The 17,984-nt window shown below is 38.0% G+C and overlaps 1 protein-coding gene across 1 annotated transcript in view; it reads right to left on the reverse strand.

Moving 5' to 3' along the window:
• Positions 1-17,984, reverse strand: part of LOC141438765 (zinc finger protein castor homolog 1-like) — a 96,819-nt gene that overhangs the window by 25,926 nt on the left and 52,909 nt on the right. The window contains exons 2-8 of the mRNA XM_074102721.1: positions 6,441-6,535; positions 5,127-6,012; positions 4,895-5,051; positions 4,547-4,679; positions 3,938-4,042; positions 2,766-2,825; positions 1,802-1,805 (exon numbers count right to left, since the gene is read on the reverse strand). Coding sequence (XP_073958822.1) covers positions 1,802-1,805; positions 2,766-2,825; positions 3,938-4,042; positions 4,547-4,679; positions 4,895-5,051; positions 5,127-5,973 — 1,306 coding nt within the window. The 5' untranslated portion in view covers positions 5,974-6,012; positions 6,441-6,535. The remainder of the gene's footprint in view (positions 1-1,801; positions 1,806-2,765; positions 2,826-3,937; positions 4,043-4,546; positions 4,680-4,894; positions 5,052-5,126; positions 6,013-6,440; positions 6,536-17,984) is intronic.

A 17,984-nucleotide genomic window follows, 5' to 3' on the forward strand; every position in this document is an offset into this window, starting at 1 on the left:
CAGATCTCGGAGCCCCTCAATTGAGTGAACTGGCTAGATTGAGCAGATTAGTTGTATTAGGCCGTGGTTTCCATACGCGGGGCCGCTAGCGACGCGGTAAATAGCTTGTATCATCATCATCATCAGCCGGAAGACGTCCACTGCTGAACAAAGGCTCACCCTTAGAACGCCGCAATGAACGACAACTCGCCACTTGCATCCACCAGTTGTCCGAAATTCTCACGATGTTGTCAGTCCGTCTAGTGGAAGGCCTGCCAAGTGCCAACGCTTCGTCTTCCGATTTAAAGTCGTCACTCGAGAACTTTTCACCCCCAACGGTGATCTGTTCTTTGGGCGATGTGGCCCGCCCGGTTTACTAATGTTTCGGCGAATAACGTTTGGCAACCTGTTCCATTTCGCAACTTTTAATTTCCCAACTGTTTGTTTCTGAAACTGTAAATATTTCAGGATTTTTATAAAAGTAACCTAACCTAACCTAAAGGGATCTACACGATGGCCCTGAAATAAATCCTGAAATATTTACAGTTTTAGAGTTTGCGAAATGAAAAGTTGCGAAATGAAACAGGTTGCCAAACGTTACGTTGCGAAAAGGCAGCACTCATCATCATCACCTCCTCCTCCTCCTCCTAGACCTCCAGTTGCTTCGGTTGGCAGCGGCCTGCATCCACCGTGAACCCGCGGCTTTAACCAGGTCATCCGACCATCTTGTTGGTGGACGTCCTACACTGCGCTTGTCGATCCGCGGCCTCCACTCGAGAACTTTTCGGCCCCAACGGCCATCCGCTCTCCGTGCTATATGGCCCGCCCATTGCCACTTCAGCGAGCTAAGCGAGTTAAGCGAGCTAGTAGTATAGCGTCTAATAATATTTGTGTTTTGTATCATTTTCTCATTCAATTTAATTATTCATTTATTTTTTGACATACATTTAGTATTTTTTTGTGATTTTCCATATTTTTGATTTTAGTAGTAATTTTCATTAAAGTTTAATGTAATATTTGTTTTGTTATAATTATCATTTAATCCTAATGGATTAAATGATTTATTTACTAGAGAGAACAGTAATATTGTTAGACTTGTCATCTTTGAGGATCCGGGTCCTGATGATGATGTTTTTGTGCGAAGTATTCTTGGCAATGATAGCCTTTTCGAAAGCGCTGGTATAACCAAAGAAAAGAAATATAAAAGATGCCATTTTTGATTTCGATTTCTGCGATCCTTTCTTTCTTACAGATGGCTTCATTGAGAGCTATGAGTAAGAATGACAGCTTCAAGTAAACATCGATGACAAAGTTGACATTATTGACAGCTCTCTACGGGTTTACTGACCTTAGTAAACATTTGTGTGGAATCGATAATTAAGCCGAAACTACAGAAACGGTTGATCATCGAATAAATTAGTGGACCGACACTTTTCACGATACCGTGTAAAGAATGTACACAATTGTGGAGAACATTACTCGTAACATTTAAAAGTAGAACGACTGTCATCAATTGCTTGCCTTACATTGCGGTGTCGTTTGTGACAGAAACCTAGCTAGAGTTATGAAAGGCAAACTAAACAAGCGATGTATGGTAAATGATGAGAATGACTGTAAAGTGAAGGATGGTTTATTTAAATCATGTTTAATTTGAATGCATAATTATGTTACAGTTATGTTCTTGTTGGCTTAGTAAGTTAACCGATAATAAAATTTGGTAGCCACAAAACGTGAATGATAATTTGAATTGAAATTGGTTTTAGGACATAGACTCTATTTACGTGAAGTAAAACATCGTATTGAATGAAAACAAGTTAATTACCGGACTTAAGTGGTTGTAAAACTAAGTGCTTGATCTGGAAAATAAACACGCAAATAGCAAATATTTTTTTAATTATGATGTTTTCGAATAATGATTCTGAAAACTAGAGAGGATTTTGAATTATCGTCAATTTAAAGCTTAGCACTTTTAGGGGGAGGTCTTTGTTCAACAGTGCATGGACGTCTTCAGACTGATGATGATGATAATATTGGAAATGAAATTAAAATGTTTTGTACGATTTTTTAAGAATAAGCCAAAGCTCTTGGGACAATGAATATTCAGTCTCATATTAAGCTGTATATTGTCCGTTTTAATGCAATTGTTTGTTGTCTTGATTTGCACAAGAGTAGCTATTGCTCCTTATAGCCGGATACATGAACTATTAAATTTGACATAACGTTCAATATAATAGTAAAATAGGAATTCTTTACAACAATGTAACTCATAAGTAAAATAATATATGACACTAGGGAGTTGCAATGACACACAGACACAGTTTCCCCGTTAAAAGACACTAACAAGAGGAAAACCTGCGCGTGCGCGCTAATATCGATAAATACTGGAAATTAGCGGTTGTGTATGACAGAATGCTTAAGAAGTGACTTACGACATGAAAATAAAAAAGTGTTTTATTTATTGAATCCAATAATTAGTTTTTGGCATTCACAAAAGACAATGTAGCTTTATTTCGTTAAGACCGACCCGTCATCACATCCAATCATAAAAAATATAATTTCACGATATAATACGTACTTTTAAGATTATCCGTAAACAATACCTAACTAAACTATTTAAAAAAAAATGAGAGCGTGTTAAAAATCTTTACTTAATTCCTCTGATGTCATTGTATGTCATCCTTATTATAGTTTAATAAAAGAAATTATAATTAAATAATATTACGCTTTAACTTACCACTGGCCTGCTAAATGTAAATAATATTACGCTTATTCAATAAACTTACCACTGGCCTGCAGTTTCTTTCTTGTGAGTCATCGGCGTCCATCATTGGTTTTTGGAAGAAGCCCTAGAAAATAATTAAATATGAATGTCGACCCCTTATTATCATTACTATCTAGCCTGGATTCATGTCCCACTGCTGGGCAAAGGGCTCCCCCTTGTCCTCCATTTCTCCCGATCCAAAGCGGCCTGAGCCCAGTAGTCGAGAAGTATGTCCAGGTCGTCCCGCCACCGCCGTGGCCTACCCCGCCGTCGCCATCCGTCTTGTGGCATCCATTCAGTGGCATTTTTAGCCCACCGCAGAGGATGCATTCGGCTGACGTGACCGGCCCAGTACCACTTAATAATTAACTTAGTAATACCAATTCATTTACATTGTTAAGTATACATAGCTCCATCAATACTTTCTATGATTCCGTCTATGTCTGGGTTGAAAGCGGTGTATTTTTTTTATTTAGTGCCATATTACGTTCGATTTCGTGACATACAACTTTCTTAATTTTTAATACCTTTTTGTTATGCTACGTTACTTTGTCACGAATAAATGATTTCTATTTCTATTTCTATAAAATCAATTACTATCCATTTTAGATAGATAGGTATTAGTTATCGAAAATACAAACTGAGACATGGATTGGGAATAGTGCAATCCGTGCTGCGTGCTATAACCCCTACACACTGCTGGACAGGAATCTAGACACGATTTCCTATGCATACATACAGGTTGCTTACTATGCTACTTAAGCATCTATGTTTCGTCGACAGACGTCACACTCTTCGGAACTAACCGCTCACCAGTGTCGCTACTAAGCAATCAAAGTATGATTGTTTTTTTGGAGTCTGTTTTAGGTATTAGTTAGCCAAGAAATTCCTTAACATTTAAGGTTCGCTGTCAGTTGAACGACTACAAATATTTAAAGTCTATCATCATTTATAAGTCAACGTGATAATTATTTTTCTTATTTGTTTTTGTAAGTGCTAACGGTCATGTTATATTGAAGTCATTATTCGAGCCTTTCAACGGCCTACACTTCTACTAGATAACCTGGAAATCGTAACAGAATCTTCTACCATGTTAACAAAAATGTGCCCACGAACATTATACGGAATAAACGTTCGAATAATGACCCTGAAACGTTAAATTAAAGATAAGTAGTCTCCAACTAGATGTGGCTGTACCTGCATTTGTAAATTAGCTAAGTCCTCCAGGTTCTTCCGCATGAGCAAGCTTTGCTGTTCAAACTCTGATACGCTGTTCCCGGTGCTGGAAGTCGTCGATTGTTCCTGTACAAATATAATATTGAATGATTGAAACGTTCAATTTTACAAGTCTTGTGTTAACTTGTAGGTATGTTTTCGTCATCATTCAAACTGATGACAACAATAATAATTTTGACAGCGCTAACTACGTTTAACAATCAATACTTACTACCAAAATTACTAGCGAAACTTTAATAGTAACAGAATTTTACCAAAGCAATTAAGATTAAAGTCTCATAATTAGTGCTCCTAATTAGTTAACTTTATTCAGTGTTTTTTAAAGTTTGGTTTAGTTTACATATTTTTTTGAGCTACAAAGTTTTGAAATTGTGTATAACGTCTAGTAGTAATTGCGTGATACGTACACTCGTAAAACCAAAAACAGATAAAAAATATTCAATTGTAATTTTGTCCTTTCATTAACAGTTTATATGTAGTATAACATAGTCATCATTATTTACTTGAGAGACATGATATATTTCTCTTAAATTGCTCTGAAAGTAACTTTAAACATACTTATATTCTTACCTGGCCGTCCGTGTCTCTGGAGACACTTAAGTCCAGGGTCTGTTCTCCATCGTCAGAGCCGCTGCCTTCCTCTTCAGGAGTTCTTCCAAACAGCCTCATCGACTGCTGGTTAATGATTTGTAAAGCCCTTTGCCTAAAAAAAAAATAGTTATTCCAGGAAGATTGTCATTAAATAATGAGCCCGATTGGATAATAAAAAGATTATAATGATTATAAATTGTTACAGCTGGAAGGTGTTTAATAGAATCTCTAGTACAATGCTAATGATAATTTCATTATGTTTATAAGCAACAAATATACACTTAGGATATGTTTAACTAAACGATAGGTCAAGGCTGCAATATCTACCTTTGAGCTTCAATGTCATTGTCTGGTGTTTTCGGTGGAGTAATATTAGTGGAGTCATCTTCAGTAGCTGATGACGATCTTCTTCGAATCTTGTCACCAACCTCCCCTGAATCATGTCTTCTCTTCAGGCTCAGTGGCAGCTGAGTGAATGGTTTCCCTATTGAAGAAAGAGGAATATTATTTTGTTGTTTAATATTAATTTTTACTGATCGGTAATTTGATATTAGTTTACCTTGAAGTGCTTCCAACGCCCTAATTTGTCCACTAATAGCGTCTGCTACTTCATTGGAAGACAGGCCATATATACCCAATAGTTCTTTCATAGTATTCATAGCGTAATCCCTCAGGATTTTATTTGTCGCATTTGAACCATCTCCATTCTGCTGCGTCTCGCTCACCTCCATGTGCTCTTGATTCTCTAACCTATCATTCGCGTTAATGTCCTGACCTTTATTGTCATCATCAGATTCCGACTCCCTTCTTCTAGGGGGCGAGTTAGTCTTAATTAACTGAGATATTGCAAAAGGATTTTTGGCACAAAAAGATTTATTTTGTAAATTACTAAAGTTAAGAACAGTCCGGTCCCTTTGGGCTTCTTGGCTTATTTGTAAGCTATCTATGTATGAGCGTTGGAACGAATCAACCTTCTTTTCGTCCGGTAACCTATTTTGGTAATTTGAATCTATGTTTTCATTTGAGTCCGTGCTCAGCCTCCTACTTAGGTCGACGGCGACTCCTTTGAGGAAGTTGAAGTTGGTGACTCCTATTTTAGGGTAGTCATCTTCAGTTTGGTCCGGCGTTGTCCTCTCGTTGCCGTTAACGGGACTCTGTTCTCCATTGGCGCCGTTGGAGTCGTCGGAGAACGTGGTGGCGTTGGGAGCGCATCGCGGTTTGAAGTTCTTCCTCTTGTTTCTTTTTGGCATGTTGTAGTAGGGGGAGGTGTCGCTGTGGTCGTCGTGATCCTGGGGGTCGTGGGGGTCGGGGGCGGGCCAGGCCGCACCACGGTGCAGGAACAGCGGCTCCTCCGCCGGTTGCAGCCTCTCGTGCAAGGATTCCTGGTGAGCCGCCATCGCAGTCATCGCTGGTCTCCGGCAGGGGCGTCCTCGATCGATACCGACCTGTGAAAACAAGAATTCAGTTTGTCATAAACAATCGAATTTAAATGAATACATTTTAGCGGGCAATCATAACAGTGATTCATTTTGGTTCGATGTAAATGAAACAATGTGTCCAGTGAACAATAGACCTTTGTTGACAGTCAGATTAGCTGAATGCTGTGGAATGTTTTGAATTTAAACTTTAATTTTCTCGGCGATGTTTTTATATAGCCGCTGATTCTGCGTGTTAGGGCTGTCAATGAACGGAACAATACATAGTATCTTAATTCTAAATATGACTAGCTTTAAAATTAATTTTAATGATTTTTCTTTCTTTAACTGATAGTGTAACTTTACAAAAATAAATTAAAACTTATTTACGTACATAAAACTATTGCACTTAAAATACTTCAATTAAAATGTAAATAATTATTACATTAATTTCGTACCTGGGAGTAAACTTCATGGGTCACTCATTTCTTGACTACTTGGCTTCATGTAGTATACTAAATCAGTCTTCAAGTTCAGCCAACAGTTGTATCATCTGCAACAAACAAAGTTTGAGTTAAAAAGAAGCCAAATATTGCATCTTTAGCGGCTGAGTGCCGGTTTGCGGCAAATACCGTTTTAGCTACGCATTTGTAAGAATAAAAACTGAAAACTAAAGTAGGTACAGTCACCAGCACCAATATCTGACACAACAAGCGTGCATAAATATCTGATACGACTCTATATCTAGGGCCGGAAGGACGTGTCAGATATTTTTGCACGCTCCGTTGTGGTAGATATTAATGCTGGTGACTGTACCTACTATCTGCTAACAAAGTGGTTATAAGGGCTGGAATAAGCACTATTTTAATCTGTTTTAAAATATTTTTCTCTGTATTTTTTTTTAAACATAAGAGAACAAGTTAAATGTCTAATCAAAAGTAATTTCATTAATCCGCTCTTTAATAGATAGCGTTGAGATTTGTTTGGTAGTAAGGGTGCGCATCAAAAAACGTTAACCCTGGGTTCGGAAACACAGTGCCATGCCATACATTTGGACACTATTAACCTCGGGTTAACTCAGGTTTAAGTAGCAAACTCAAATCTGACCAAGCCCGTCGACAGGACCGTTGTGGTTTGACTTTGGTGAAAGCGAGTTTTCATGCGGTGGCTCCTAGCTATGTTTCATTACAATCTGTTCAGCCATTTTTGAGATATTAAACTTAAAAATTACAATATCCGGGGGTATTCAACTTTTATAAGATAGTTAAGTTTTTTTTATAGGACTTAATCGGATTTGAACGCGGTTTTTTTAATTGAAAGCAGGTTTTCTAGCGATGGTTCTTAGGCATGTTTTATCAAAATCGGTTCAGCCGTTTTTGAGATATTGAACTTTGAAGTGACAAAGTCGGGGTTTTCCAACTTTTTATTGGTTAGGTTATAAGCAATTAACTTCGTAACAGACAGGGTTCAGAAAGTAAATGTCTTCTTAGCCATGCGCGGAGTTTGCTCGCTAGACGTTTCTATTCTTCTTATAGGTCTGTGGAGTGCATAGTTAGCTAGTTTTATTTTAAATCAATAAGAAGGTAAATACGCGGTTCGGGAGTTTCTCTCGGTAGATTGATAGTTCGACCGGGCGGCGAAGGCCGAGTCGTTGTATTAATTTTAATAAGTAATTGTACACCGACCACGTTACCAATTTCAACTTGAATACACGTTCTTTTTTTGCCTTCGCCCGGAGCAATCTCGTTTTCTCGAAAATAGATCTAATATGTTGAATATAATTAATTTTATACCGTCCAAGTTGATCGATGCGTGATACATCTAGTTTTTTTTTCGTATCATTATTCTTAAATTACAGTACATTACGTCAATTCGTCTAGGAAACGGGACGGGTTTTTTGCCCCCAATCGGTTTACGCCAAATTCTTGAGTTTGCCCAGTTTTTTGCTGTTGAGTTTTGGCCATTTCATTATAAAAGTAATTTCGTGTAATGATACGGGATCCGATCTAATGATTCAGCCTGCTTTGAAATCAACTAAATTAAGTATCAGATACAGTTACGAGCTGAAGTTTTGCATAAGCTTTTAAATTGCGTTTGGGCACAACTAATCACTGCGGTCAAATTTTCTGATAGAATCTTGACAAGTCGAAGTTAAAGTCACTTGTAATTATCAGTAGATATCACTACAAATATTTAACATTTGAATAGGTACATACTAATTTTATTTTTGTTTGATTGACACCAGTAAAAAAAATACAAAAAAACGATTTCAAGAATAAAGGGCAAGTAAAAACCCGTCTATCCCACTAGTCCCATTGAGTTGTCCCATCATGGGGATTCCCATCCCATCATCATCATTGGGATGATTACGTCCCAGTTGTCCCATGGGACAAGTGGCACTAATATTTATATCATATTGTTGTCCCAAAAGTCCCATTACCGTCATATCAGTCATCACCGTACATAATTATCTATTTTTCTTTAGCCGTGTCGTGCCTCTTTGGTACCTATTAAAAATAATTGAACATAGATATGATTTATAATGCTATGACGGTGTCACTTTAAGCATACCTCCCAGTCTATATATGTCCTACTGCTGGATACAGGCCTCCTCTTAGGATAAGATGTCTTGGGCCGTTGTCCCCACGCGGGCCCAGTGCGTATTGAAATCAATACATCAGTAATTTAAAATAAGAACCAAATTCGATTGCTTAATAACTCTTGCAATATGCATTGCCGTTAATATTAGTATAGGTATTTATGTACATTCTATATTATTTATTTTTGTTACAATTCATCATAAATTACTTTATTTACCTTGTCGTATAAAACATATCTACAGCCCGCGACTCTGTCAGCATAGAATTTGTTTCTCGCTATCCCGCGGGCATTTTGCGATTTAACGAGATAAAAACTATCCTGTGTCCTTCTCCGGGACTCAAACTATCTGTATGCCGAATTTCATCTAAATCGGTTCAGATCAGTTCAGTTTTATAGACACGGATTCTTAGTACAGTTTTTAACAGATTGATGTTTTTGCACGTTAATTATCTTAAAATAGATGTGTTATTGTAATACATTTTGCACTTGACATTTATGTGGATGATCTAATACAGGGCTTGTTGAGACAAAAAACCGTTCTTATTCACGGAGTGTAGGCAAACGGAATTCATTATACATTCAATTAACACACATGTATGGTATTAAGGATTCTGTAGAGATTGACATTGTTTATATTGTTCTAAAAAAAGCACAGAAATCAACATTGCTCAAATTTCCTATTTTAGACAGTCGGGGAAACTGAATAGTGTACCAGGGTGGGACCTTTTCATAATCAATTTCGCTATGATTTCTTTGGTAGATGTATGGAATATGACATCAGTAGCTCAAAGGTTCCTGGTACGTGATTCAGTTTCTTTGAATTTTTATCAACAAATATTAACATCAATCAATGACGATGCTGCAAAAGTCAATCGTTGTATAAGTTAAAGGCTTGATAAATTACAAATCAAATATGACACATTAACTAACAAAAATGTTGAAATTAAAGTTCAAATAAAGGATCATCTCGCAAGGAAAGTCACACCATTAGTGTGTCACAACTTTCGTATGAAGTAAGTAATGCAAATTTAAATACAAATGTATGTTATTCGTTTACTTTTTTGCTATAAAAATTAACAAAAAAAAGAAACCTGATTGAGTTCGAAACGCGTCAGCTTAGTGTGGTGGTGGTGATTTGATTTGTGTGTGTTCTTACAGTGTGAAGGTGAAGGAGCTGCTTGAACACACATTTGTTGCATAGACGTAGCTATCGAAAGGTTACGAATGAGCAAAGTAATTGTCTATACTTAAAAAAAGGGATTGTATAAATTAGTCGGTTTATCGAGTTCCTTTAGTCGATTAAAATTATAATGTCAAGATTGCATTCCGGTAGTTATTTATTTTTAATAAAACTAAAGGTTAATTCATATCTAACGATCGCATAAACTGAGGAAAAAACCAATCCTGCGCATTAGCTAAAATCAGTGACATACGAGAAGATCGCGGTTTCAGACACGGCTAAATTAAGTCACAAAAAACAACTTCTGTTTGTTTTTTAAGGTTCTGTAACCGAAAGTTGACAAGCGAAACCTTATTGATGTCACTCTATACCTTCCGCCGCCTAACTTTGCCTAAAAGTCCATTGCCCCGAGTAGTCATGGTGTGGTGCTAGTACCACAAAAACTATAAAGCGATAATTCCAATAATTGAATAGGCACTATAACGTTAAGCGATTCGAACGCAATCCGTGAGTAACGTAAAGACGTCGCATAAAAAAATTATGTCAAAAATGCGTCAAAACTCAGTATTAAGTAATGAACTTTTAGGCAGATTTATATGGCGCGTGGTATTACTATCGGCGATATCTTTTATGCCTATCCATTTGTCTGTTTGGCAGCTAAAAGTTTTACATAATGTATATTTCTATTTTCGCTACAAAAAATATGAAAATAAAATAAAACTGAAAATTATGGGGGGTCCAAAATTAATCAATGTAAAATGACCCCACTCATATACATTGCTTTGAAGCAGTTTTGTCAATATTAGACATTAATGACATTGTAATAGGAACCACGGCACGCGTCATCGTAAATGACTCTACCTATCTTTAGTGCACAAGTTCAAATTGCCCTTGGTTGCTTTTTAGGGTTCCGTACCCAAAGGGTGCATACGGGACCCTATTACTGAGACTCCGTTGTCTGTCTGTCTGTCTGTCCGTCTGGTTGACTGGTGCAGTTTGCGTAAGGGATAGGTTCGCCTTTGCATATGTATGTATATCACTCAATGGTTGTAATTTTTTTTCTTTCTTTATTTTTGTACAACGGCTTACATACATACATAATAATAATAATATGTTCATACAAATTATTATCGCATAAAAAATTCTAATGCCATTTGGCACGCATAAGATAGTAGCCAATATAATTGAAATCAACCTGATATATTACGAGTATTTACATAGTATAGTTCTAATAGACTTTGAGAACCATTTTATATAATCTCTCATCTGTAACAAGTCATTCTCTTAAATCACCACAAAAACGTTTCGTAATTGCTTTCTTTTACTATGTCTAAACACGAATCGATCGACATATCGATAGTAAATGTCACTTCACTATTGACATCTCCGGTTGTCAACGTGTCACGTGCCTAGCGCGCATAATTTAGCCGAAAAATAATTAATTTCTTTTTAATTCTGTGAGTCACTTGAGGACAATACGAGTTATACCGAATTTATTAACAGGAAACAAGCGATGATGTTAAGCTTATTCATTTTACTCATGACCATAGGGTTGGCGCATTATTTTTTCGCGCTACATAAACGCCCAACATCCAGCGCGGAAATGCAGCCAGCCTAAAGCCGAGTTTAGACCTGCAAGAAAGATCGTGCAAGTTGCATTACATTGCGAGGCTATAAAGCCAACGAGTTTGTAGTGGTCAATCGAGCGCCGCAATGTATGCAACTTGCACGATTTTTCTTGCAAGTCTAAACTTGACTTTATGGGCACGCTTCCGCAAGGTCAAAACTTAGGCGAATCCATACTAATATTATAAATGCGAAAATGTGTACGTAGTTGTGTGTTTGTATGTTTGTCCGTCTTTTGATTTGTGATTTTTGGCATAGAGATAGTTTATGGGCCAGAGAGTGCCATAGGCAACTTTTAATTCCGGAAAAATGCACAGTTCCCGAGGGAAAAACTAGTTGTAAGTTTTTAATTCAACGGTCGCGCTTGAACGCTTCGCTAGAACGCTCACGAGATTGCTAGCTAAATGCTTCAGCAGGGCTACTACGAAAATCGAAACTCGAAGTTCGTATCGTACCGTCCCTCTCGCTCTCGTATTAAACAGTGTAAGTGTCAAAGGGACCGCATGACACGAACTTCGAGTTTCGAGTTTCGTAGTAGCCCTGCTGATTGTTTTCTAAGCTTTTTACCTGTAATGTAACCCTCGCTATGCTCAAGTTTATTTTATCAGTACTTTTATATTTTGATGTCAAAAATCGGGCAAATCAAAAGTCAAAGTCAAAGGCGTGTTGTCTAGTGCACAATGTCTTTGGTGGTTGACTAGACCGATGCAAGAACGACAAGTTCGTCCACAGGCCTGACAAGAGAAGTCTGCGGATGATGATGAATCTTGGTGAATAACATTATTAAATTTACTTTAGGTAAAACAAACTCAATTTTAGAACATTAGATTTGTTTGCATGCTAATATATCTGGTTAGACATGTCATAGCTCATTGGCACTGTTTTAAGACCGATTTTATCATGTCTAAAGTAAAATAAACTATTTGATTTCATATTTAATTTCATTTGCAGGTGGTAGGGCCTTGTGCAAGGTCCGCCCGGATTGCTACCACCATCTTACTCGCTAATCCTGCCGTGAAGCAGCAGTGCTTGCACTGTTGTGTTTCGGCGTGGAGAGTAAGACAGCCGCTGAAATTACTGGCACTTGAGGTATCCCATCTTAGGCCTCTAGGTTGGCAACGCATCTGCTATTGCAGATGTTGCAGACATGAGATGATGCCCCTGGTGTTGCAGATGTTTATGGGCGGTGGTGATCTCTAACCATCAGGATACCCACTTGCTCGTTTGCCATCCAGTCAAATAAAAAAAAAACATTACTGTCATGGCAATGTCAAGTAACACGCTAAGGACAGTAGGCTGTATTGATTTATCATCCTGATTCTATTTCAGGAAAAATATAACGCATTTTTTTTCCAGCAGCAAAAAGCGAACAACTAGGTGCCTATATCAGTTTCTTATGAACAAACTTAACTACACGTGCTTTTAAATCTTAACTTACGTAAGCTACCTTGGAATTGTAACGAAAGAATGTCTCAATGAAAACTAGTCATTGTCCGCATGGTAGATAAAAATTGTTATTAAAAAAAACTTTTGTTTATTACTTAGTGGACTAATTGTGGGCACGGGCAGTGTTAAAGGTCAAACATAATTAACTTTGAGCTTAGTAAGCTATTGTAGCTTATTATGAAACCTTTATAAAGCTTAAAAGTGCGATTGTGCGATAAGTTGCTAAACTTCGATTTGATTTTGAACGGGGTCACTTTTTTGTGTAAAAATTGTTTGTGCTAAACCGGGTCTTGGTTTATATAGAATTTTTTGGTCTCGTAGCAACCATTTCAAATAAGTCTAGAACACATGCAACACATAACAATTCATTTAAATAAACGGTTTCAAATGTAAGTTACTGGAGTTTTGTCGTCTTGTCATGTTCTGTCGGTGTGTGTTGAGGATGTCCTGAACTCGTGTGATTGTCGGTGGCAATGGCAGCCTAATCTTCACAGAATCCCAGCTCCGTCCTCGCAGCCAAGGGCTTTAATGTGCCTCCTTGAACCTCCCATCCTTATGGACAACTGCTCATATGATTGAGATCTGTACTTTTACTTTTAGCCAATAAATATAATAATCGATGGCCGGATGGCCAAGTAGTTAGAGAACCTGACTAAAAAACCTGAGGTCCCGGGTTCGATTCCCGGCCGGGGCAGATATTTGTGTGAATAACACGATTCTTTGTTCTTGGGTCTTGGATGTTTAATATGTATTTAAGTATGTATTTATCTCGGGCGAGCAGAGCGGTGGCGCGTAGTGTGCGTGTTGCGGCAGCCGCCGAGTCGGGTGCTCCTGAGAAGAAGGGCTACGAAATAGCCCGAAACATGTCGAGCTAAACTCGGTTTAAGACGTGAGTTATCCGTTACAATATCATTTAATATGAGTGAGTCTCAAGGTAGTTTCATGTTCAAAAAATGTATTTATCTATATAAGTATGTTTATCCGTTGCCTAGTATCCATAATACAAGCTTTGCTTAGTTTGGGACTAGGTCAATTGGTGTCAAGTGACCCATGATATTTATTATTTAATTATAATTTGCAATCTTCGTACGACTATGTAAGCAAGTCATTTTTAATGTAACTAAGTTGAATTTTACCTATTTGTAGCGATCGGTTTTTTTTTTCTGGTAAATATGGATATGTAGTTAGTTGATAGACGTAGTGCCCTATGTTTGACCTATGGCCACTAAAGCAGAGGATAACAGGTTCGTATCCGGGCCCATCCTTCTAGAGTTTTACCGTGCAAAATTATATTTAAAATCCATGAAATTCAGAAATAAAACTTGATGTGATGAAACCTTCATGAACATATTATGCGAAGCAATTAAATGGTGTGTGCGAAGTTCCTAATCGGCACTGAGCCTCTCGTTCTGAGAGGAGTCCTGTCCCCAGCAGTGGGACGTGTATAAGCTGAAGATGTAGCGTGCTTGTAGAGAACAAACTGTCGTAGTATTTGATACTTGTAGAGTCGAAAACTCTGTATCGCGTACCAGGGCATATCAGTTTCGCTATAATTTTTTTGGCAGATATATGGAATGTAAAACTCTGAAAAAAAACGATCGCGCGTACTCCTACTTAAAAGGCCGACAACCCACTTGTGACTCTTCTGCTGTTGCAGGTGTCCATGGGCGACGGTAATCGCTTACCATCAGGCGATCCGTTTGCTCATTTGCCCCCTATTCCATAAAAAAAGATTCCATCCTGGTACACGATTCAGTTTATTTAACTGAACAGTCAACAGCAGAAGTGAATGAGCACCGCAACTGCTCATCCACTTCTGTTGCTGACTGTACGCATGAGACGTTTGTTACGAGAAAAAACGTGTACTCAGAGTACGAGCTGCGCCCGCGTCGATGGCGGTTTATTGTTATTATCGAGTCTCTGAAGGTCGCTCGGAAAAGGGCCGGTCGTACAAACACGCTCTTTGTATGCGTGTAGTACGTGCTGGAAGATACAGCTGGCATTAAAAGATGCTTAGGCATAGTTTTCGCGGAATTTCTAGTACCTATCGAATAGGAATAGAGTAAATAGAATGCTCTGGTCATTCTCAGTTGGTCTTAAACAGTAAACAGGGTTTTAATCCATAATTACATTTTTTTGCAGCAAAAAAGTAACTTTTAGTTCGATGGAGCGACGACCTGGTTAAGATCGCGGGATTGCGGTGGATGCGGAAAGCACAAGACCGGTCTGAGTGGAGAGCCTTGGGGAAAACCTATCCAGAAATTGACGATAATGAATCCATTAAATTATGGAGTACAATTATAATTTCGGGATTTTATAAAATTTCCATGAGATTTCCCATAAATTAGGTGCCAAATTTCATAACTCTAAACCTCGCGGTTGAGATTTAATTTTTTTATTCCGATACCATACGAATATTTAATAATATTGTAAATCTGTTTAAAAACAATATACCTCGTTGAGTTTCTTGCCGGATTCTTCTCAACAGAGGTTTTTCCGAACCGGTGGTAGATTTTTATTGACATTCATAAGTGCTTGTTATAGCCTAAATTGAATAAAGATATTTTGACTTTGACTTTGAATATCGGAATAAAGCCCGGGCATTTGTTATACTAGACGTCCAGCTATCTACATACTTTTCGTTCAAGTCCAGCCGTTTTAGCGTGAAGGAGTAACAAACATACACACACAGAGACTTTAAAGTTTGCATTTTTACTATAAAATATACATCTTTATACTTTTTAGGGTTCCGTACCAAAAGGGTGCCAACGGAACCCTATTACTGAGACTCCGCTGTCTGTCCGTCCGTCTGTCACATGGCTCTATCTCTTGAGCCGTAATAGTTAGACACTTGAAATTATCACAGACTCTCATGCTCCAACTTTGTCCGTCACCAAAAATGACCAAGTGCGGGTAGTTCGTGATACGAGTGCCGGTACTATTAGTGATCAAGTGCGGGTAGTTCGAAGGACTCGCGCTGCTAGGCAGACTTGACACCCCACACTTCAGTCTACTCGTGACCACGGCCACTGCAATGTTGCCGAAACGTCGAGGTAAATATTACTTGTGTGTATTAGCGTGATAAGTCCCGTTGGTGGTATTTTGACTATGAGTGAAAATCGCGAAAGTTTAAAACGTTATATGTATTACAGTGGCCGCTATAAAAACAAATATTAAAAATAAAATAAAGTTAAGAACTATAGGGGGTCGTCATACAAGAAACGTGTTTTTTTTAGCGTTTTTCATGTACAAGTAGTGTCTAAATAGCTGTTACTCATCTGAATTCGTAATATCACGGAATTCGTTTATCACAGTTTTGCGAGAAATTTACCATTATCTCGAATATAAAACAGTCTTCTGCCTTTACGTACTTAAGTATTTTTATGAATGGATTATTAAGTATAAATTGCGCATATTTGTTACGCAGTTTTTATGACTTATTTTGCAATATTTACCAATTTAACGAATTAAGCGTTAACGGTCTATTGGCAATCGGGAATATTTGTGTAGACGCCGCAGGCACTAGAAAGCTAGTCTTCAATAAAATCGAACCTAAATTGGTATAATTGTAACATAATACGGACAGCGTCAAGTGATTTAATAATAATAAAGTACAGTCAAACGCAGTTGACTTTTATCAAAGGTGGAGCTGATAGAATTGTTGCCACTTGCAATAAAATAACACACTTCTTGACCTGATCTGCAATCCTGAAATTCGGAAAAGAGCTCGAGTTGTGGATGTGGGCAGAAGGATAACACAATTGAAGTGGAGATGGCGGGACACTTGGCGACACGCACCGACAACAGGTGGTTAAAAGCGGTTACGAAGTGGTGGCCAAGACTGAGTCGAAGAACGGTGGGCGTTGGTCGGATGACATCTGACAGTCGGCCGGTAAGCTGTGGATGAGACTAGCACAGGACCGGGCAAAGTGGCGTGAAAATGCAAGAGGCTTTACTCAGCAGTGAGTGAATGTGAGCTGATTTGACTGATTTAATTGACGATAAAATATATAACATTACTAGCTTTTGCCCGTGGCTTTGCCCGCGTGGAATCCAGTTATCGTGTGCATTTTTCCGGGAAAAAAGTAGCCTATGTCACTCTCTGGCCCATAAACTATCTCTATGCCAAAAATCACGTCGATCCGTCGCTCCGTTTCGACGTGAAAGACGGACAAACATACAAACACACAAACACACACACTTTCGCATTTATAATATTAGTATGGAGTATGGATATGGATATTTAACCAAATAAAAAGTAAAGATATAATTCTGCGACCTCTGATCTGCAATAAGTGACGCTACAACTATGTCTCGCGAATCGCGCGTGTGTGCGTAGGTCAGCTTGGTTGTATTTTTAATTTAGTATACAAAGTGTTTAAAGCAACTGGAGGTCTATGGGGAGGCCTCTGTCAAACAGTGGACGTCCTACGGCTAATACAAACTTGATGATAATACAAACTTTATAAAATATGCCGACTGTACTTAAGTTAACAGTTACCTAATCCATCTTGCCCACATTTGTTCGGAATGGCATTAACTTGATAAAACTAAACGCCGCCTAGAGCTACCAATAAATTATGGTAAAACTAAAAACCCGCCGATTCGGAATTGCGTTAACACCCGGGTATTGCTTCCTTGACGGGTTTTTATGGCAAATCATATAAAATCGGCCAAGTTTTAGCCTCATTGGCGCACTGACGGTTTCGTTAATTATAACGAAATAAACTATTAAGACTGGAACTATTAAGGTCCGTTAATATTTAGTAGGTACAATATTGATAGTAGGTAAATTTACACGAATATGGGTCAAATAACTTTTTTTTTCTTATTTCGCCCCGTTGTCCAAGAGACAGAGTGACAGAGTTTCTTAAAGAAACTGATATAATAATAATATACTTTTAATAAAACTCATCGAAATTGAAGATCATTTTTTTACAAGTACAAATTGTGGAATGTTTGCAAAACATGAGGAACAAAAAACTTATGGAAGCTGTGTGTGTAATAACCATGGATATTATATGGAAATAGCGATAAAACTCGTTGGTATTCGATACTACCCACGCGTCTATATCTAATAAAAATTATGTATCGATTCCGAATCAATGGAGTCGCTCGATTACAACACGGTTAATCGATTGGCATCGAC

The sequence above is a fragment of the Choristoneura fumiferana genome, chromosome 19, assembly GCF_025370935.1.
Source record: "Choristoneura fumiferana chromosome 19, NRCan_CFum_1, whole genome shotgun sequence".
Classification (NCBI taxonomy): Eukaryota; Metazoa; Arthropoda; class Insecta; order Lepidoptera; family Tortricidae; genus Choristoneura; species Choristoneura fumiferana.